At 44.3% G+C, this 21618-nt stretch overlaps 1 protein-coding gene across 3 annotated transcripts in view; it reads left to right on the top strand.

Annotated features, from left to right (window-relative positions):
- Positions 1-21618, top strand: part of EFR3B (EFR3 homolog B) — a 455199-nt gene that overhangs the window by 416397 nt on the left and 17184 nt on the right. For all 3 annotated transcript variants that reach the window (XM_029596199.1, XM_029596200.1, XM_029596198.1), the window contains 3 exons: positions 7130-7257; positions 10328-10419; positions 10711-10759. In XM_029596199.1, the coding sequence (XP_029452059.1) occupies positions 7130-7257; positions 10328-10419; positions 10711-10759 (269 nt within the window). The remainder of the gene's footprint in view (positions 1-7129; positions 7258-10327; positions 10420-10710; positions 10760-21618) is intronic.

Raw genomic sequence — 21618 nt, forward strand, 5'->3', positions numbered from 1 at the left:
AACAAAGAACCTTTACTATATACAACCTCCAAAACCCCAGAGACCTCCAAATGGGGAGTATCAGAAAAATACTACACTTCCTCTCTGACATCATACTATGGATAGTAGTAGAGATAAAACCCTTTGTAGCAATCTAGCGATCTAATGAAGCTTGAGGAATGACCAAGGATCTAGAAGCTAAGATCTGATGCTAAAAAAATGCAAGGTTATGCATTTGGGCTCCGAAACCCAAGGGAACAATATAGTTTACAGGGTAAAATACTTCCATGCAGAAAACAAGAGTGGGATCTGGGAGTGATCATATCGGATAATTGCAAGGTGGACAAACAGGTATATAAGGCAATGGCAAAACTAGAAGGATGCTTGGATGCATAGGAAGAGGAATGGTCAGCAGAAAAAAGGAGGTTATATTGCCCCTGTATAGGTCCCTGGTAAGACCTCATTTGGAACATTGTGTACAGTTCTGGAGACTGCCCCTTCAAAAGGATATAAACAGGATGGAATCAGTCCAGAGGGTGGCTACTAATAAAGGGTAAGAGGATTTAAACATGAATATTCTAGAAGAAAGATGGCATAGGTAATATATTTAAATAACTCCAAGCTATCAATACACAGGAATTGGGCCACTGTCAACAGAAAGGAGGCTCTGGCATGAGGGGTCATGAGATGAGCATGAAAGAGATTAAGCTCAGGAGTAATTTAAGGAAATACTTCTTTACAAAAAGGGTGGTGGATGCATGGAACCGCTCAGTGGAGGTGGTGCAGAAAAGCACAATCCAAAAAAGCATGGGACAAAAACAGGGGATCTCTGAAGAAATGATAGGGATTATAGAACTGAGCAGTTGGGTGGATTGGCAGACTAGATAGGCCATAAGGTCTTTTTCTGTCATTAAGTTTTTTATTTTTCTCTGTTAATTAAGGATATTTTTAGGACCCCTTACATCTTTAATGTTAAGTTTCATATAAGTCACCTCTCCAGAATACTCAGTCTTCTCCCATACTGCTGTTTAGTGGGTAAAGCAGCTGATAAAATGGCATAATGATTATATATCTATCTATAGTAAGAGGTCACTATTTAGAGAGCCAGCAAGTGGGTAAGTTATCCAGGTAAAATTATGTGCTTAACTTTACCCAGATAACTTTAGGATAGTTATTTTTTTCAAACAGACATATATGCATAATGTTAACCAGAGAGCACGCAATGGGGTAGATTTTATTAGTTATAAACAATTTTTATTAAAAGTTGCCTGCGGGCATCCATGTGTGTGCGCTACCGGCGCACGAACATGGATGCCTGATTTTATAACATGCGCGTGCCTACACCCGTTTCCTCCCAGACCTACATAGAATGCAGTCAGAAAAACACTATGAGGACAATTTTCAAAGTGATTGTATGTGGGTAAAAAGAATTTTACCTGCATTAATCAAATTTCTGAAAACTGTTCCCCTTCAGTGCGGCAGCATAAGTTGGTGTCGTATTAGCCTGGGTTAGATCTTACCTTTCAAAAAGCGACATTCTGTACCATTTGCTGACTACTCATCCCCACCTTAGGCCCTCATTTTCAGGATACCACAGAATTTTATTATATCACCCACTCTGTTCAATATTTATCTCAAGCCACTATCTCAGCTGATCAGGTCAGTACATATTTTTTAATGATGTACAGCTTCTCAAACCCATAGAAATGGACCTACATAAAGCTCTGAGAAAGCTATCTAATTGTCTCACAATTATCCAAGAATAGGTAAAGAGTAACAAACTCTGCCTAAACCCAAGTAAAATTGAGTTTCTTTGGGTCCATAATGTAAGCAACCTGGTTCCCAATTTCATAGATGTCTATAAAATAATGAGTGGAATAGAACGAGTAAATGTTAATCAATTGTGTACTCTTCTCAAAAGTACAAAGATTAGGGGACACACAATGAAGTTATTAGGTAATACATTTAAAATTAATAAGGGAAAATATTTTTTTACTCAACACATAATTAAGCTCTGGAATTCATTGCCTGAGGATGTGGAGAAAGCTTAGTGTAGCTGTGTTTAAAAAATATTTGGATAAGTTCCTGGAAGAAAAATACATAAACCATTATTAAGATAGAGATGCAGAAATCCACTGCTTTTTCTTGGGATAAGCAGCTTGGAATCTATCTACCCTTTGGGATCCTGCCAAGTTCTTGTGACCTGAATTGGCCACTTTTGGAAACAGGATACTGGGTTTACCCAGTATGGCAAGTTATATTCTTATTAGTCCTGGGGGAATTCTGCACTATTGCAGAGCGCAGAATTCCCCCCCCACCCCGCGCAGAATTGCCAAATTCTGTTCAGAAAATAGCAGAGGAGACCCCGGCATGCTGTGAACGGAGCATGCGAAGACAAAGGCCCACGTGTGCCGCGGGACGTGCTCTGTTCACAGCGAAGATGAAGGCTCCAGCATGCCGTTTGCGGCAAAGATGGAAGGCTCCCATGTGCTGCGAACGGAGTGTGCTCCACTCGCGGCAAAGATAAAGGCCCCGGTGAGAAAGAATGGGTGTGAGAGAGGGGAGGGGATGTGGGGGAGGGGAGGGTAAGAGAGAGCAGGAGGGTGTGAGAGAGAGCATGGGAGGTAAGAGAACGGGGGGATGGGGGGGATGCTTGAGTGTGGGTTTCAGAGAGAGGGAGCCTATATGAGGGGAGGGGTGTGGGGGAGGGGAGGCTGAGAGAGAGCAAGAGGGTGTGAGAGAGAGAGCATGGGAGGTAAGGGGGCGAATGCTTGAGTGTGGGTTTCAGAGAGAGGGAACCTATATGAGGGGAGGGGGTGTGGGGGAGGAGAGGGTGAGAAAGCAGGTTGGTGTGAGAGAGAGCATGGGAGGTAAGAGAGCGGGGGGGGGGAGATGCTTGAGTGTGGGTTTCAGAGAGAGTGAGCCTATTTGAGGAGATTGTGAAGGAGTGTGTATATGTGTGAGAGATTGGGAGCTCATGTGCATGAAAAAGGGATTGTGTGTATGTGAGGGTGCTAGCCTGTGTGGAGGGATTGTGTATGTGTGAGACAAAGCCTGTGTGAAGGGGTGCGTGAGAGAGAGACATAGGTAGCCTGTGTGAGGATGTATGTATGAGAGAAAAAGGGAGCTTGTGTGGGTGTGTATGGAAGAGAGAGGGCCCTGTATGAAGAGATGTGTGTGTGCGAGAGAGTGAGGGAGCCTGTATGAGGGTGTGTGTATGTGTATTAGAGAGATTGAGCATGTGTGTGAGAGAGGGAGGGACAGAGGGAGCCTGTGTGAGGGGCAGTACTGACAACAGGGTCAAACTCTGGGACTGGCAGTAGAGTGGAAAGGGTTGAGCCTAGAGGTGGAGGGAAGAGATACTGGGAGGTGGAGGAATTGGGGCCTGAGAAAGCAAAGTGGCCAGGGGAGTAGGGAGAGCGTGTGGAAGGGTCACTCTTACAGTGAATTTCTAGGGAAATTTTTCTCAAAATATTTAAAATTCTGCATATTTAAGTAATAACTTTTTTCTGTATTAATTTAAAATGTAATTACTTAAAGACTGTCATGTAAATTGTGTTATTTTGACCAATATAAAGTTTGCAGAATTTTAAGTTTTTGTGCGCAGAATTCCCCCAGGAGTTGAATGTTTTCTTAAACCACAAGTCCAGAGCCTCATCTTCTAGTAGACTCAGCACTAACCATGTTGCCCCAAACTCAGGCAACCTTTAAAACTACTTCTTCCATCTGGGATGATTATGCAAACTTATCCAAACATTGAGATGGAATATGATCACAGCAGTCCATGCCATGATAACATTATGGTTGGACTATTATATTGTGTGGTACAATTGTCTAACAATGGAATGATTGCACTATTAGTTTCAACTAATTCAGAACATTGCAGCATGACTGAAAGAAGGTTGCAAGTGGCGCAACCATATAATTTACAATCCTCTAGCACACATACACCTAACTACAATACCATACTTACACATACATTAAAAATGATATTTCATTGAACAATTCCAAAGATTTACTAAATTAGTCTCATTAAAATCTATGTTTCACTGAAAAATTTCAATGGTTTACTAGATTGGTCCCTACAGTCTTTAGATCTAATCTGTTTTGCCTAAATAACCACATCATTTCCATTTTGAAAAACTCTAGTGCCTATTGGTGCTCTACAGGGCCAAATTTATAACCCTTTCTCTAATTTTCAAAGCCTGACAACAGGGTGCCCTACTATGTACCTTTGAGACTGTTCATCCCAAAAAGCCTTCACCTCAGAAAATAAAAGTATTCCAGTGCCCATTAGTGGGCTTTCTCTGGAGCTTGTCTCTCCCTCTGGAACTCACTCCTTGAAGAGCTACATCTGACCCAGGACTACCTTCATGTCAGGAAGCAGGTAAAAGCCTGACTTTTCTGCCAAGTCTTTAATGGAAGGTGTAATGTACTGCAAGCTGCACACATCCTGACTGAAAACTGCCATCCACCCTTACCTGCATCTACCCAGCAGTCAAGATGTAGATCTTATTTATCATACTATTTATCCTACGATTTCTGCTGTCCTCTTGTCCATACCACTTTTATGTCTACATACATGTGTTGTCTACTATTTGGGTCCTATCTAATATCTGTATGCACAGATTTTGAATGTCTATACAGGTACTATTTCTGTTTGCATTATTTACCATTGTGACATGTCTACATTTGTGTGCCAGGTATTTATTTGTACACTTACATTTGTTATGCTGGGTGTTTGTATGCTAGTCCTATGCTAGTTACTGCACACCCTAAAGGTCATGCTAGTTATCAGTGTGACACTCTACCACAGCCACAATTTCAGTATGGCAGTGAGACCTTAATGCCATGATATAACCTGTTTAACCTGCTGTACACCTCAGTGTGTGAATTATGTTTCAAAAAGGTAGTTAAGAAATCTGAACACATAAATAGAGTGTGAAGTAACTTTCTTTTTTGAAGGCTAAAATAAATCCCTTACATTTGTTTCAGGTGAAACAGGATTCCCTTTACTGCTTTTTGTTTTAATTCTACCCCAAGCTTTATTCACGTATATCAACATTTGAAAAATGTTAAGAAAAGAAGGAGATACCTTTTATCCCTCACTGGCATGCATTACAATCAGGGCCGGCTTTTGAGGTGTGCGACTTGTGTGGTCAACAGGAGGTAGAGATGGTGGTAGCAGGAAAATGCCTTTAGAAGTGCTGAAACCTCAGCCCAGCATTTCTGGCAGTAGGGCCAGGCTGCAGCAGGAGTGGAAGGTGAGAGGAAGGAGGAGAGGTGGGAACAAGGTTGGAAGGAGGGGTTTAGGGATGAAAGGTGTGGGTGGGGGTGCAAGGGGCGGGCAGAGGTGGAAGGTTATAGGAATGGACAGGGATGGAAATTAAGAGCGATAAGGGGAGGATTGAAGGTAGGAGCAAGGCTGCAGGTGGTGACATGAGTTAAACCGGTATTTTTCATAGTGGGGGGAGGAGGGAATGGCCACCAATTTCAGTTTTCACATGGAGTGTCAGTTAGCTTAGAGTCCGCCCTGATTACAGAAATAACTTTTAGAACCTACACAATAGGAAAATGCGAACTTTTTGAGCAAAATTAGAAGGTATCCCTTTCACTAACATGGGGGCCGATGCAATACAGTGTGCTCAGCCGAGTGCAATAAGGGGATTAGCACCTCTACAACACATGTCCATCGCGGAGTGAATCTAATAGTGCTCATCACATGCATGTGAATAGGCTATTAGGCATTCGCTCCCCATGCAAAAAAAAATGTGCATCTAGGACGCGTATTTAGTGATCAGAAATTAAGACCTGCCTGGAGCAGGCATTAATAGCCGAGTTCTCCTTAAACCAGTACAGAAAAGCAGAAAAAACTGCTTTTCTGTACTGCCTCCCCCTTAATATCGTTGCAATATTAAGTACAAGGAAATTAAATAAAGTTAAAAAAAAACAAAACACCCGCAGTCGGGTGCAGGAAACGGACGCTCAGCTGACAAGCATCTGTTTCCTGAACCCCCTGGCTGTGCAGCTTTTCAGCATTTAGGAAAACCTAACTGACCCTAGCGCCTCCTTGCTAATGCGAACCCCTAATTTAAATATTGCATGGGAGCACGTTAAGAAAGCGGGCTCTGACTGTTCAGCGTCCGCTTTCTGGGGTGGATTTTAAAAGCCCTGCGCGCGTAAATCCTTCCGGATTTACGTGCGCAGGGCCCTCGCACGCCGGCACGCCTATTTTGCATAGGCCGCCGGCGCACGTAAAGCCCCGGGACGCGCGTAAGTCCCGGGGCTTTCGAAAAGGGGCGGGAGGGGGCGTGTCCGGGGCGTTCCTGAAATGATGCGGCGTTTCGGGGGTGGGCCCGGGGGCGTGGTGCCGGCCCGGGGGCGTGGCCGAGGCCTCCGGACCAGCCCCCGGGACCGGAGGACGGAGTGGGGCTGCCGGCCGGCGCGCACAAAGTTACGCCTGCTTTCAGCAGGCGTAACTTTGCAGGCAAAGGTAGGGGGGTGGTTTAGATAGGGCTGGGGGGGTGGGCTAGGAAGGGGAAGGGAGGGGAAGGTGGGGGGAGGGCGAAGGAAAGTTCCCTCCGAGGCCGCTCCGATTTCGGAGCGGCCTCGGAGGGAACAGGCAGCGCGCGCTGGGCTCGGCGCGCGCAGGTTGCACAAATGTGCACCCCCTTGCGCGCGCCGACCCCAGCGATCGCCTGGTGCGCGAACAAAAGTATGCGATCGCGTATTTTTTAAAGATCTACCCCTCTGCGTATATTCATTGCATCGGCCCATGGGGTGTTGACAGCTCTGTTCATTGACTCTAATGTTGACGCATCCTTCTCTTTTTTAAATATTTTTTCTAATGTATTCTTTCTGGTGAAACATCAACAGCAGAACTTTCTTATCTTAGATGAATGTCCTCCAAATGTATTAACTTAAAATGAATAAATGCAGATTTTCTGAATCCTTATATACACTGTGCATAGAAAAATATCTGATTAGTGGATCCTAGTAAAATCCAGCAATCAGATTATAAATTATCAGTGCAATTTGAGACGTTAACAAGCTAAACACACAACTTAGTCCCTTTGGTCGCTATATAAACAGTGTGTCTGGATGTAGATGTTTCAATTCAGCCTTTTCCCTCCTTCTCCTTTCTGCTTAGGTTGTCTAAGGATGTGGATCATTTAGAAACTGAGGTTCTGTTCCTGCAGAGTAAAATTAGTGAGGTGCTGGGTGGGAGCGGTTATAACTCTGACAGACTGAGCACTCCATATGTACCGCAACTGACAGGTATGGTCTGAGAAGGGGGATCTCTCATGCCTGAAAATCTTTTAATGGTACTTGCTTATTTCTTAAAAGTGATGGGAGAATATTCTTACTTTACAATTTTCAGAGAGATAGCCATGTTAGTCTGCACCAGCAAAAACGACACAAAGACTGGTGGCATCTGACAAATTGGTCTCTTTTCCTCAAAAGCTGATGCCCTCAATATACCTGTAAGTCACGGTGCCACCAAACTCTTTTGTCGTATTTGCTACTTTTAAATGCTTTTCTGTTTTGTCCTGGTAATATGTTCTGGATTTTCCCATTAATATTGTTTATTATCTCTTATGCTCTCTCCTCTTCTCCTTCTGTTCATCTTGCTTAGTCATTCTGCATTGTAGCAATTATTTCAAATATTTCCAGCACTGGAGAACTTTTCTATGTAGTTGCACAGCAAAGCTGAAGTGAATTAAACAAAGAAACCTAAGTAACTGCATATTAACTGGTGCTATGTATTGAACCAAATCAGTAGGAGGACGCAAGAGTCAAACAGGGAAAATAAAAGGCAATAGAGTACATTTTTAAAATGTTCTGTGCATAATAATTAGACTATATGGGGTACATTTTTAAAGACGCACAGATTTTATAACATGCGTGTGTGGCGACACACGCATGTTATAAAATTCAATACCTGCGCACACACGCGCGCCCAATTTTGTATTGCGCATGTATATGCGGGTTCTGACCTGCGCACCCAAAGGGGAGTATTTTAATTAAAAAAAAAACATGCTGCGACTGAGTTGGGCCATCCCCGGTTCCCTGTCCCTCTACCTATCCTTCTTCCCTGACCCCTAAACAAAACCCTAAGCAAACTAATTTCTTTTGTTTCTGAACTTGCCCGCTCCATGGAACAGGAGTAAGTCCCACATGCTGGCCGGCTGCCGGTGCACGCTTCACCCGGGACAGCGCAGAATGGTGCTGTCCTGATCATCCCCTGCCCCTGCCCCCCCATTTTACAGGCCCGGCACTTACTTGCATACTGGGAGATATGCATGTGGCCAGGCCACTCTGAAAATGCGCTTGGCGCGTGCGTGGCCTGGCTACGCGCGTATCTCCCAGGATTTGCGCATGCCGGCCTTTGAAAATGTACCTGTATACGTGTAAGTAGCATATACTCACATTATCCATATTTTGTAATGTGCGTACTTTATATTTCACTTGCACATATGCGCACACAAAAAAAGAGTGGTCTATGGGCATTCTGGGGTACGGCCATGGTTAAGCGCATGATTTTCAAAAGCATTTGCATGCTTAAAACTGGGTTTTGCGTGTATCTATGCATTTACCTGTATAAGTGAGCTTTTGACAATTGTTACAATACATACCCTTGAATTGCTAATAGGCTTTACCCATGTTAAATGCAATTAATGCGGGTAAATGGCTTTTGAAAATTGCTACAATAGTATATTACATCTACATGCGTAACTCGTTTGAAAATTCACCTGATAGGTTGAAATTTTAAAACATACTTACATGCAGAAATTTGGCAATTTAGTCATGCAATTTTAAACCTGTTAATTATCTTGCATAAGTGATAATAAATGTGTATTGTGAAGTAGTGGCTGGGTGGGAGGTCTGGGTAAACTGGGGGGAGTTCAGGCTGAAGAACCAGGATGGTCTTGATGACCTGGAGAAGGAGTGAGTGAATTGGTGGAATAATTGATAAACTGGTAAATTCATTTATGTGCACATGTTTTATAAAATATGAGTTACACGTGTCAATCAGGTTTTACACGAGTTAAGTCCTAAATTATTTTCGCATGTAAAATATATGCGCATATATTTTTTAAAAAGGTAGGAAAAGTATGTGTGTTCAGTGCATTGAAATACTCGCTTTCAATGCATTGCATTTATTCATGTGTAAGCATATATATGTGCATATGTTACAGGGTACAGTTATGCATATTTTATAGTACTTGCAAATATGATACATATGGGTTATTCAATACTATTGTTGATCTAGGCACAGCCATATATGCGCGTGCAGTTGTTTGAAAGTTATCCTCTTTGGGGCCAATGCACTCAGCACCCGCTTTCCTAACGTGCTCCCAGGCACCCCTCCTGGAGGCGCCATGCAATATTTAAAATTAGGAGTCGCATTGTCAAGAAGGCACTAGGGTCGCTTGCATTCTCCTAGTGCCTCCATGATAACGGGGGCCTGCAAGCGGTTAACCGTCCGCCAGTTAGGAAACAGACACTAAATTTATCGGCATCCGTTTTCCTAATCAGCGCACAGCCAGGGGTTCAGGAAACGGTCGCTTGTTAACTGAGCATCCGTTTCCTGTACCCAACTGACAGCACTTTTTTAAAAACTGTAAAAAAAAAAATGTTTAAATATTTTTTTACATCTACTTAATATCACAACAATATTAAGTAGGAGGATGTACAGAAAAGCAGTTTTTTTCTGCTTTTCAGTACAACTTTTGGGAGCACTCTGGGCAGGCATTAATTTCTGAGCGCAAAAATGTGCATGTTAGACGCACTTTTGTTTTTGCATTCGGAGTAAATAACTAATAGCCTCATTCACATGCATTTGCATGCATGTGAATGAGGCTATTAGTTATTTACAGTGCACTCAGCCGAGCGCACTGTTTAACCCGCATCCAACTGCGGGTTAAACAGTGCGCTCGGCTGAGTGCACTGTATTGCATCGGCCCCTTAGTCTTTAAACTCTTAATAGCTCTCTAATTGTGCTGTTTCATCTCTAACCACAAGGGGGCACTTTCAGATGTTGTCAGCACATATGTTGCAAAAAAAAAAAAAAAAAAGCTCTGGGGAGGCGGGGGCCACATATCATCCACTGAATTTTCAGTGCGATTCAGCTAGTGCATTAATTCATTATGAATATCCTAAAATCCAGGTCAGATTTTGATACACATCTTTACCTCCCAATCTGCTATTTTCTGAGCAATTTAAGACTGATAAACAGCCATTCAGAGTGCAGTTCTCACATCTGTCCTGACTTCCCTGTGTCACTCTATGCTTTTTATTAAATTAGCTATTTGTGTAATAAGTTTGATCCTTTACTGTTTTGAAGATGAAGATCGTCTATCAAAGAGGAAGAGCATAGGAGAGACTATATCTCTTCAGGTAGAAATGGAATCAAGAAACAGTCCTGAGAGGGAGGAGGTATAATGCCTGATTTTATCATTTGTTTTGAAGTTTATTAGATGTCTCATATAAGTGAGGCTTGATTTTTGTATTTCACAGAATAAATAGGTATAAGCACACCTTTCACCCTTCAAATTTTACATTCTGGTATTCTTATGACTTCCCCAGTTACTTTCCCTTGCTATCTCATTAAATGAAACAATACTAATACACTGAACAAAGTGATGTTATCTAAATTTGAGTTTATTTGCTTTATTCCTTTTTAAAACAAACTATTCCTTTAATTAAGATTTCTTTTTCTCCTTCCAGAGAGCACCAGCAGAAGAAATCACTTATGAAACACTAAAGAAAGCCATTGGTAAGTGCATCAAGATCAGCTTGGAGTGACATTTCATTTAGCACTAATATTATAATCGGGTGAACAAACTGGAAGGCTGGCCCTCCCAACGGGGTCCTGAGCAATCCTGAAAGGAGGCCTCAGGGAGGTCCACTGGTTGCCCATTCAAGAAAGAAAAAATGGCTATGCTGTTTAGTCTCAATGACATGGAGGCATTGCAAGCTCAGGAGGGGAGGAGCTTCCAGAGTATCGTGATATCATTGTAAGTATGCCATAACCTAGCCATGTGTCTCTTTCAGTGGACCAAGGAGAGGAGCTGTTTCTGCTGTGGCAGGCTCAAGCAGGGAGTTGCTTAGTTTGTGGCCGAACTGAACATAGGAGCAGCCATTGCATTGTTCCACAACCCAGGAATATCTGCCACTCTCAGGTCTCAGCCCAGGAGAAGCCTCCTGCTGCTGCTGCTGGGTCTCTCACCAGGGAGAGAGATCACAGCTGTTGCCCACGGGGGAGGGGAAAAAATGGTGAGGTGAATTAGGGAAGGAAAATGGGCAAAGAGACCAGAGAGAATAAGGAGGTGGAGGGAAGAGAAGGAGGAGGTGGGGAAGAGAGAATAAGGCAAAAAGTGCAAATAAAGTTAAATAAAGCAAATAAAAACATAAGAAAATAAAAAAGATGAGCAAACTAAGAATAATTAGTGAAAACAGTAAAAATAAAGATGGGCAGGGTAGTTTTTCTCAGCTCTTAAAAACAATTGGCTGGCACCTAAGTTTTTAAAAAAATTTACCAGCCTTTACCATTTTGGTACTTGGCAGGTGAGAAAGAGAGAGAGAGAGAGACTGACTGACTCTTTGTGAGGTTCAGCCTGACATTCAATATATGGACCATTGTGAGATAGCACTTTGATTCAGGGTGAGTTTTCAGGAGATGGGTTGGGGTTAGGGGGGTGTTATTACAGACACATTCAGAGGTATTTGTTGTAAAATTGACATCATTAAAGAATTTTAGACCTTATAAGTGATGAAAAGGTGTTGGAGATCTCCGTGAGGAGATAGCAATCTGATGTGAATCTCCATGCGGAGTTAGCAATCTGATGTCAAAGCTCTGTAGAGAAAGCTGGGAGTTAGCAATCTGTCAGAAAGCTCTGTTGTTAAAGCTGGTATTAGCAATCTGTAGTTATTTAGAATAATTGTGGGTGGATCCTTGGACCAGTGGCAGGTGACCACGCCCTCGGGGGAAATCCCGAGAGGGACCACTGGTCAGGCTTAGTGTAGGAGACAGACACACACTAGTTCTTTTATTAGACAATATGGTAAACCACCAGAGGTGGCAGTAGTGAGCTGGAAACGCCCGGCAGGGCTGTAGTCCCTCAGGTATTGGAACAGTGATCCCAGGGTGGCTGAGCTGTAGAGAAACTAAGACAACTAAGGCAGAATGCAGAGTTCTGGAACAAGTCCTTGATGGTAACACTCACATAATAGTCTCTTAAGGCAGCCCAGGAGTTGGTATGCATTAGGTCCTCGAGGAGCTTCTAGGCAGTCTTGCTTAACATCAGTGTGCCGTAGACGCATCCCGGGGCTTTATAAAATAGGCCCGGCGTGTGTAACCCCCCCCCCCCCCCCCCCCCCCACGTGCATAGGGCTTTTAAAATCTGGCCCTTTATGTCCTCTCAGCTCAAACCAAATAGGCAAAGATGGATGGCTAAACGTTCTTGTCTGATGGACATTCCCAAATACAGTTCATTTATTCATGGAAACATATATATACACATACACACATATATCTATCTATATAGATAGATAAATAGATATAGATAGATATCTATATCTGTATATTTACTTAGTAATCCATCTTGGGGGGCCCCTAACCCATTGCACTTTCTCCTTTTCTTAAGGCTAGAGATAGCACTGGAAGCATAAGCTTAACTTATGCATACGCTTCCAGCAGTGCCTCTCTTAGAGCAGCACTGGAGGTGCCGGGAGAAGAGCAGAGGGTCCCTTGCTCCCGGCAATAAAAGATAAGGTATTGGGGGGATGGGGAGCATAGGGGCAAGTTGGGAGGGTGCTGCACTGTTTATAATCCTTGCGGGTGGGTGGGAGGAAAGGAAGCCTCTTCTTTATTTCAACGATTTTCGGATGGTCCTACAAGCCATTATTCTATCAAAAGTCGACTATTGCAATTCGCTTCTCTTTGGCCTTCCATATTCATCCATCAAACCCCTCCAAATGCTACAGAACTCTGCAGCCAGAATCCTTACCAATACGAATAAAAGAGATCACATCACCCCCATTCTCAAGCTCCTCCACTGGCTGCCTATAAAGCAAAGGATCCTATATAAAGTACTCACCGTAATTCATAAATCCATTCACAATATCTCTCCTCTTCAATTATGTAACCAACTACGCCCTCACTCCTCCTCTAGACCCATCAGAGGAGCATATAAAGGCACACTCTATGTACCTTCAACAAAATCCTCGCATCATAAACGTGCCATATCTACAGCAGGCCCCATTCAATGGAATGCGCTCCCACCAGACATTCGGCTTGAGTTCTGCCACTCTTCATTCAAAAAAAAACTTAAAACCTGGCTCTTTAGCCAAGCTTTTCCAGGACCATGATCATCATTTTTTCCCCTCCAACCAGCAAGAACATATCTTCTTCACAAACCCCCATTTTCCATACCACTACCTACTTCGGTATCTAATCTCTTGCTGCAGGACACTTGAGACTTTCTCACTTATACGTTATAATTTTTATGCTCAATAAGACCTGTCAACTTAATTGTTTAAGTCTTTTTTTTTTTTCTCCTTTATCTTTTGGTCATCAATGTTACAACGTTATTGTTAAATTTTGAACTTATGTACACTGTTCCAAGTTTCATAACCTTGTTCTATGTAATGCCTTTTGGCAATTTTCATGTTCTGTTTCAATGTAAACCGATGTGATCTTTATTTCATATAGGAACACCGGTATATAAAAATCTAAAAATAAATAAATAAATACATACATCATTTAAAGGTTTTGAGGGGTGAGGCGATCATTGTCCGACAGGGCCTTTATAAGATATTTTTGGGGGAAGGAGGGAATGGACCCAATGATATTTTTGTTTGGTTTTTATTCTTTATGACAGTAATACTTAGCCAGATATATTTTAAAGATATTTGGTTAAGAAGCATATTATCTGGCCACACAAAGCCAGACAACTTTTGACCTGCTCAGAATCAGGTCTAAAGTTATCTAGATAACCTAGTCGGATATACCCAATATTTGGCTAGGTTAGCCAGATAACTGAATCCCTCCCTGGAATGCCCCTGAAATGTCCCTTTTTTATCCGGCTAAATTATAGCCTGATAACTATAAAATAGCCTGATAAGTGACTGAATATGCTACATTTGATATTTAGACGGATAAATTGTGAGTTATCCATCTAAATGGCTTTTGAATATTTACCTCATTATCCATTTTCTTAATCACCATTTATTGCTGGTTAAAAAAATAATAAACTGGCTTTAAACTTCTCTAAGACTGAAATCATCATCTTGAATAGAACCTCTTAGGCAAATCCATTAGCGAGTTTTCAGTTCAGAGTTAACACCATTCCCATAGCAAACAAGGTCAGAAATTTGGGGGTGATGTTTGTTCCCTCTATGTACCCGGATCAGTCCAGCCTCTTGGGATTTGCCTCCCCTCCAGCAGATGGAGACAGAGAAGTTTTAATGGACTCTGTCCTATACCCCTGAGGTGCCACCTAGAGTCTGTCAGTATTTTTCTGTCTCCAGCAGATGGTGGAGATGCAAAACCTTTAATCTAGGTTTAGTGTTAGGTTTTTAGTTTTTCTGGTATTCATTCCTTAGGGAATCTTAAAAAAACAAAAGGACAAGGATTTAGTAAAAAAAAAAAAAAAAAGAGAGAAGATATCTCTTTAAGCCTCCCAGGGGGCTGTTAGGTCCTGGAGGGACCATCCCCCCCCCCACCCCCGGTAACAGAGGCTCTGGAGCAGAGGGTTGGGAGCACTGTAACTGCCCGCGGCTGAAGGTGATACTGGGGAGCCTGGTTTACTCACCCTCTGAAGATCTGCACACAGGACAAAACAACGCTGAGGTGATTTATTTAATTTCTGAGCCGGCCTAGCGGTCTCTTTCAGCCCTCCTTCCTTCCGATGCCGTTTTCGGAAGGAAGGAGGGCAAATCCCGGGGATTTGTCTTGGTCGCGCTGGTTCTTTTTTCAGGCCCCGATCCTAATTTAGCTCGGGGATCATGCCGCATGGCGCGGCCTGCGGGCCAGAGTTTGTACCGGGTGCTTGTCGGGAGGGGAAGGCTCTTCGGGGAAGCTGATTCCGGTGAAATCGCATCGCAGCAGTTCTAGAGCACGCAGGGACCTTGGGAGAGCAGAATTGCTGCGGCAGCCTCAGGACCCTTTTCTTCTCAGCACAGGTACTGAAGCCTTATTGCGAACATTCCGGGAGCAGGAGAAAGTTGCCCTGGGGGAGGGGAGCTCTCTGCCACCTCTTTCGCCGCGTCCTGCTGCCCCGGGGGGTAACTTGCAGGCAGCGCAGATCTCTTCCTCAGAGGAGGAACGGGGGAAGGACTCGGATGAGTCTTCTTCCTCGTTCTCCTCCGATTTTGTTTTGTTGCTGCATAAAGCCTTCAAATCACGAAAAGCAGCAAAGAACCAGGGTACTAAGGTACCCCGTGAGGTCCCGCCATCGCTGGGGGCTGAGACAGGAGCTTCATCACTCTGTAAGCATACCAAGTCACACAGTGGCAAAGAAGCCCCCTAGGCCAAACGCCCTCTCCAGTCCTTTTCCTGTCAGGTGCACAGTTCAGATACGGACGGGGTAGATGAAGGCGAGTCTCCTCCGCAAGCCCCTGGTGAGGGACTGGATATGGATAAGGATCACCAGCTCCAGCCGGCCAAGTCAGTAGATGCACCTTAGAAGGTTTCTGGCTCTTTAAAAAAAAAAGAAAATTTACTCAAGATTGTGAAAACAGCGGCAGAAGGCGCAGCAAGATCCTTTGAGCCTCTGATACCTGGTGGGACCATCCCCCCTGGTATCAGAGGCAGAAGAGCAGGGGGTTGAAGACCCGGGGACTGCTACAGCCAGCGGGTTATACCAGGGAGCGCAGCTCACTCACCCACGGCAGGCAGCTCAGCACAGCCTTTGGAGCACTGTGGGGGAAAAAAAAAAAGGTAAAAGTGAGGTTTTTTTCTGGTCGGCCGGAGTCTCCAGCTCCTCTCTGCCTGCCTTACCGCTGCGTTTCAGCTTGTGCGAAGGCCCCTGCCGCCCGGTCTATTTTTGGTGAGCATACCTCAGCTGATCGGAGCTAAATTTAGCCCGAGGCTATGCCTCTTGGTGCGGCCTGCTCCGCGTGCGGCAGTGCGCGCACCCGCCTCTCTAGAGCCGGCATCTGTGCAGATTGTGTCTCGGGAGGTGAGGGGACCTTGGGGAGGTCCGCTGAGGGGTATCCCCGTGGCAGCAGCAGTTCTTCTTGGCGCCCGGAGCCTGGGAGGCTTACAGCTCAGCCGCAGCCGCCTGATCCGTTCCTGCTTAGTGCAGGGACGGAGGCCATTTTGAAAATGTTCAGGGATGCAGAGAGAGCTGGGATGGAGGCACGGAGTTCCCCGCCACCTCTCTCCCTGTAACCGGGGCCCTCTGGGGGGAGGGGGCAGGTCGCAGGAGGATCGGACTGATACTTTGGATGGTGATCCTGAGAGGGCCTCAGATGGGTCTTCTTCGTCGTTCTCCTCCGACTTGATGAAGTTTTTTCACAAGATATTCAAGGCACGGAGAGCGTCCAAACGCAAGAGGAGCAAGGTCTCTGAGGTTCCCTCCTCCCGTAAGCGTCCCAAGTCCCCGCTGGTGGGGGGGTATACTAAGTCTAAGTGCCCTCTCAGATCCATGGCAGGTCTGGATGATTCGTCTTCATCGGATCTATCTGATAGAGGAGACGCAGGCCAGGGTGGTCAGCCCCTGGTGCCCAAGTAGGGAGGCACTTCTGTGGTGGACGGTGATGATACCAAGGTGGTATGCTTGTTCCGGAGAGATGAATTGGGTTCGCTTATCACGAATATTCTGGAAGAGCTCAGAATTGAAGTCCCACATAAGGATTCGCGTATGGGAGCAGTGGATCCCGTGATGTTAGGTCTAAGAGGTCCGGCTCACTCTTTTCCCATTCATATGTCGGTCACTGACCGACAAACCAGATCTAGGTTTGAACTGGATCTAGGTTTGAAAGTCAGTTGCGCTATGGATAAGTAGTACCCATTACCGGAGGATGCACTGGAGCTGCTCAGGGTACCCAAGGTGGATGCGGCAGTCTCTGCAGTCACTACAAAGACCACCATCCCAATGACAGGAGCGACGGCCCTAAAAGACTTGCAGGACCGAAAGTTGGAGGTACAGCTTAAAAAGATATTTGAGACCTCTGCCCTGGGAGTGCGAGCAGCCATTGGCAGCAGTTTTGCTCTGTGTGCGAGCCTGCGTTGGGTGCAGCACTTTACAATCTGTGGCATCCCTTTCGGAAGCGGACGCGGCTCAGGCTGGTCGTTTGGAGGTGGCGGTGGTTTAGAGTGCGGATGCACTGTATGATCTCCTGCGCACGTCGGGAAGAACAATGGTCTCCACTATTTCGGCCCGCAGGCTCCTTTGGCTCAGAAATTGGTCGGCGGATGTCTCCTCGAAAGCTCAGCTGAGTTCCTTGCCTTTTAAGGGAAAGCTGCTCTTCGGCCAACAGTTGGAAGACATGATTAAGTCTCTGGGAGAGAATAAGGTCCACAAGCTGCCAGAGGACAGGCCCAGGAGCAGAAGCTCTTTTCCTCGGAGGTCCAGATTCTGTGGGAATCATCGTTTTCGGGTCTCACGGTCTTCTGGATCCTCCTCTTGTCAGGCTCCGACCGTGACGGTTTCGGCACGGTCCAGTCTTCTTTGGTGGCTGTGTCAGGATTACGACGAGGTGTAGATTTGGAAATTCCCTCCTGAATAGTGGTAACCACTAATTCCAGCCTCTCCGGAGTGGAGCAGTATGTTGAGGAACAGCAGTGCAAGGTCAGTGGATGAGGTCAGAATCTTCTTGGTCGATCAATCGGTTGGAGACCAGAGCGGTTCGGTTGGCACTACAGGCCCTCCTTCCCTAAGTAGAGGGGAGTTTAGTGCGGATTCTCTCCGACACTGCAACGACGGTGGCTTACATCAATCGTCAGGGCGGAACTCGGAGCCTTCCGGTGGCAACGGAGGCTCAACTTTTAATCAGCTGGGCAGAACAGCACCTGTACAGGATATTAGCCTCTCACATTGCCGGAGTGGACAATGTGCGGGCCAATTTTCTCAGTCGCCACCAGTTGGATCCAGGAGAGTGGGAACTCTCCGAGGCTTTCAGTCTCCTGGACCAGGCCCGCGATGGACCAGCTGGCGATGTATCACAATGCCAAAGCTCCTCAATTTTTCAGTCGTCGAAAAGAGCCAGGAGCATAAGTGTAGACGTTCTGGTGCTTCCCTGGCCAAAGGACATTCTGTTGTACGTCTTTCCGCCATGGCCGTTAGGTCGGCAAGGTTCTACGCCGCATCGAGGCTCATTCGGGCATAAGAACATAAGAACATGCCATACTGGTCAGACCAAGGGTCCATCAAGCCCAGCATCCTGTTTCCAACAGTGGTCAATCCAGGCCATAAGAACCTGGCAAGTACCCAAATACTAAGTCAACTTAATTAATAGCAGGTAATGGACTTCTCCTCCAAGAACTTATCCAATCCTTTTTTAAACACAGCTATACTAACTGCAATAACCACATCTTCTGGCAACAAATTCCAGAGTTTAATTGTGCGTTGAGTGAAAAAGAACTTTCTCCGATTAGTTTTAAATGTGCTCCATGCTAACTTCATGGAGTGCCCCCGAGTCTTTCTATTATCCGAAAGAGTAAAAAACCGATTCACATCTACCCGTTCTAAACCTCTCATGATTTTAAACACCTCTATCATATGCCCCCTCAGCCGTCTCTTCTCCAAGCTGAAAAGTCCTAATCTCTTTAGTCTTTCCTCATAGGGGAGCTGTTCCATTCCCCTTATCATTTTGGTAGCCCTTCTCTGTACCTTCTCCATCGCAATTATATCTTTTTTGAGATGCGGCGACCAGAATTGTACACAGTATGCAAGGTGCAGTCTCACCATGGAGCAATACAGAGGCATTATGACATTTTCCGTTTTATTCACCATTCCCTTTCTAATAATTCCCAACATTCTGTTTGCTTTTTTGACTGCTGCAGCACACTGAACTGATTTCAATGTGTTATCCACTATGACGCCTAGATCTCTTTCTTTGCTAGTACCACCTAATATGGAACCTAACATTGTGTACTATAGCATGGGTTATTTTTCCCTATATGCATCACCTTGCACTTGTCCACATTAAATTTCATCTGCCATTTTGATGCCCAATTTGAAAAGTAAGGGTCCCAATACAGATTTCTGAGGCACTCCACTGCCCACTCCCTTCCACTGAGAAAATTGTCCATTTAATCCTACTCTCTGTTTCCTGTCTTTTAGCCAGTTTGTTATCCATGAAAGGACATCGCCACCTATCCCATGACATTTTATTTTTCCTAGAAGCTTCTCATGAGGAACTTTGTCAAATGCCTTCTGAAAATCCAAGTACACTACATATACCGGTTCACCTTTATCCACATGTTTATTAACTCCTTCAAAAAAGTGAAGCAGATTTGTGAGGCAAGTCTTGCCTTGGGTGAAGCCATGCTGACTTTGTTCCATTAAACCATGTCTTTCAATATGTTCTGTGATTTTGATGTTTAGAACACTTTCCACTATTTTTCCTGGCACTGAAGTCAGGCTAACTGGTCTGTAGTTTCCTGGATCGCCCCTGGAGCCCTTTTTAAATATGGGGGCTACATTAGCTATCCTCCAGTATTCAGGTACAATGGATGATTTTAATGATAGTTTACAAATTTTTACTAATAGGTCTGAAATTTCATTTTTTTTTAGTTCCTTCAGAACACTGGGGTGTATACCATCCGGGCCAGGTGATTTACTACTCTTAAGTTTGTCAATCAGGCCTACCACATCTTCTAGGTTAACCTTGATTTGGTTCAGTCCATCTGAATCATTACCCATGAAAACCTTCAGGTAATCACAAAAGGTTAGATGCCGTGATCTTTTTCAAATATTTATTAAAGTAGAGACGTATTCATGAAACCCCCTGACTCAGGCCGAGTTTCGCAGCTCAACAGCCCTAACGCCAAGCTATATCCTCTTCAGTAAACACCGAAGAAAAGAAATCATTTAATCTTTCCGTGATGGCCTTATCTTCTCTAAGTGTCCCTATTACCCCTCGATCATCTAATGGTCCAACTGACTCCCTCACAGGCTTTCTGCTTTGGATTTATTTTAAAAAGTTTTTACTGTGAGTTTTTGCCTCTACAGCCAACTTCTTTTCAAATTCTCTCTTAGCCTGTCTTATCAATGTCTTACATTTAACTTGCCAACGTTTATGCATTATCCTATTTTCTTCTGTTGGATCCTTCTTCCAATTTTTGAATTAAGATCTTTTGGTTAAAATAGCTTCTTTCACCTCCCCTTTTAACCATGCCGGTAATCGTTTTGCCTTCTTTCCACCTTTCTTAATGTGTGGAATACATCTGGATTGTGCTTCTAGGATGGTATTTTTTAACAATAACCACGCCTCTTGCACACTTTTTACTTTTGTAGCTGCTCCTTTCAGTTTTTTTTCTATTTTTCTCATTTTATCAAAGTTTCCCTTTTGAAAGTTTAGCACGAGAGCCGTGGATTTGCTTACTGTCCCCCTTCCAGTCATTAAATCAAATTTGATCATATTATGATCACTATTGCCAAGCGGCCCCACCACCGTTACCTCTCTCACCAAATCCTGTTCTCCACTGAGAATTAGATCTAAAATTGCTCCCTCTCTCGTCGGTTCCTGAACCAATTGCTCCATAAAGCTATCATTTATTCCATCCCGGAACTTTATCTCTCTAGCGTGTCCCAATGATACATTTACCCAGTCAATATTGGGGTAATTGAAGTCTCCCATTATTACCGCACTACCAATTTGGTTAGCTTCCCTAATTTCTCTTAGCATTTCACTGTCAGTCTCACCATCTTGACCAGGTGGACTGTAGCATACCTATCACTATACGATGGGCAAGGTAATACTCGTCTCGCCAGAGTGGCCGAGGCGCCCGTGGTTTGTGGACCTTCTCAATCTGGCAGTAGACGGCCCGCTGAGATTTCATCCGTCCCCGAGACTGCTGCGACAAGGTCCATTTTATTTCACAGAGGTAGATCACTTTTGTCTAGTGCAGTGGTTCTCAACCTTTTTTCGGCCGGGACACACCTGACAGATGGTTCTCACATGCGTGACACACTGAACATGTGACCATCATGGGACAAAACGTAAATATACATTCTGCATCCTCAGGAACCACGTCGACCCCCAAAAATGGGTGCAGAGCAGAACTAGGGCATTACCCGTACAGCTCACCATACAAAAAAAAGATATTCTGGATCTGATGACATCTCAGTAAAAGCAAAGCAAACTCTCTTTACTGGCAAGCACAATACCCCTCCTTATGAAAAGACAGTAATTAACCAGGCCCTAAACACTAATACACCTCCTATTGGGAAAACAGAGCAAGCCAAGCTGCTATAGATCCCCACTTAGAAATAATTGTAAAACTATACTAATAAATGTTACAAAACAGCTGATGAACAGAATAACATCCAACAATTAAAAACTCATAAAAATTATTAAAAATTGTCTAAATATCAAAATATTTCAAAACAGCAGACACATCACATAACACCCAATAATTAAAATGGCAATCAATCAAGAAAAATAAACTTAAAAAGCTGCCTT

The sequence above is a fragment of the Rhinatrema bivittatum genome, chromosome 3 (genome assembly GCF_901001135.1).
Source record: "Rhinatrema bivittatum chromosome 3, aRhiBiv1.1, whole genome shotgun sequence".
Lineage (NCBI taxonomy): Eukaryota > Metazoa > Chordata > Amphibia > Gymnophiona > Rhinatrematidae > Rhinatrema > Rhinatrema bivittatum.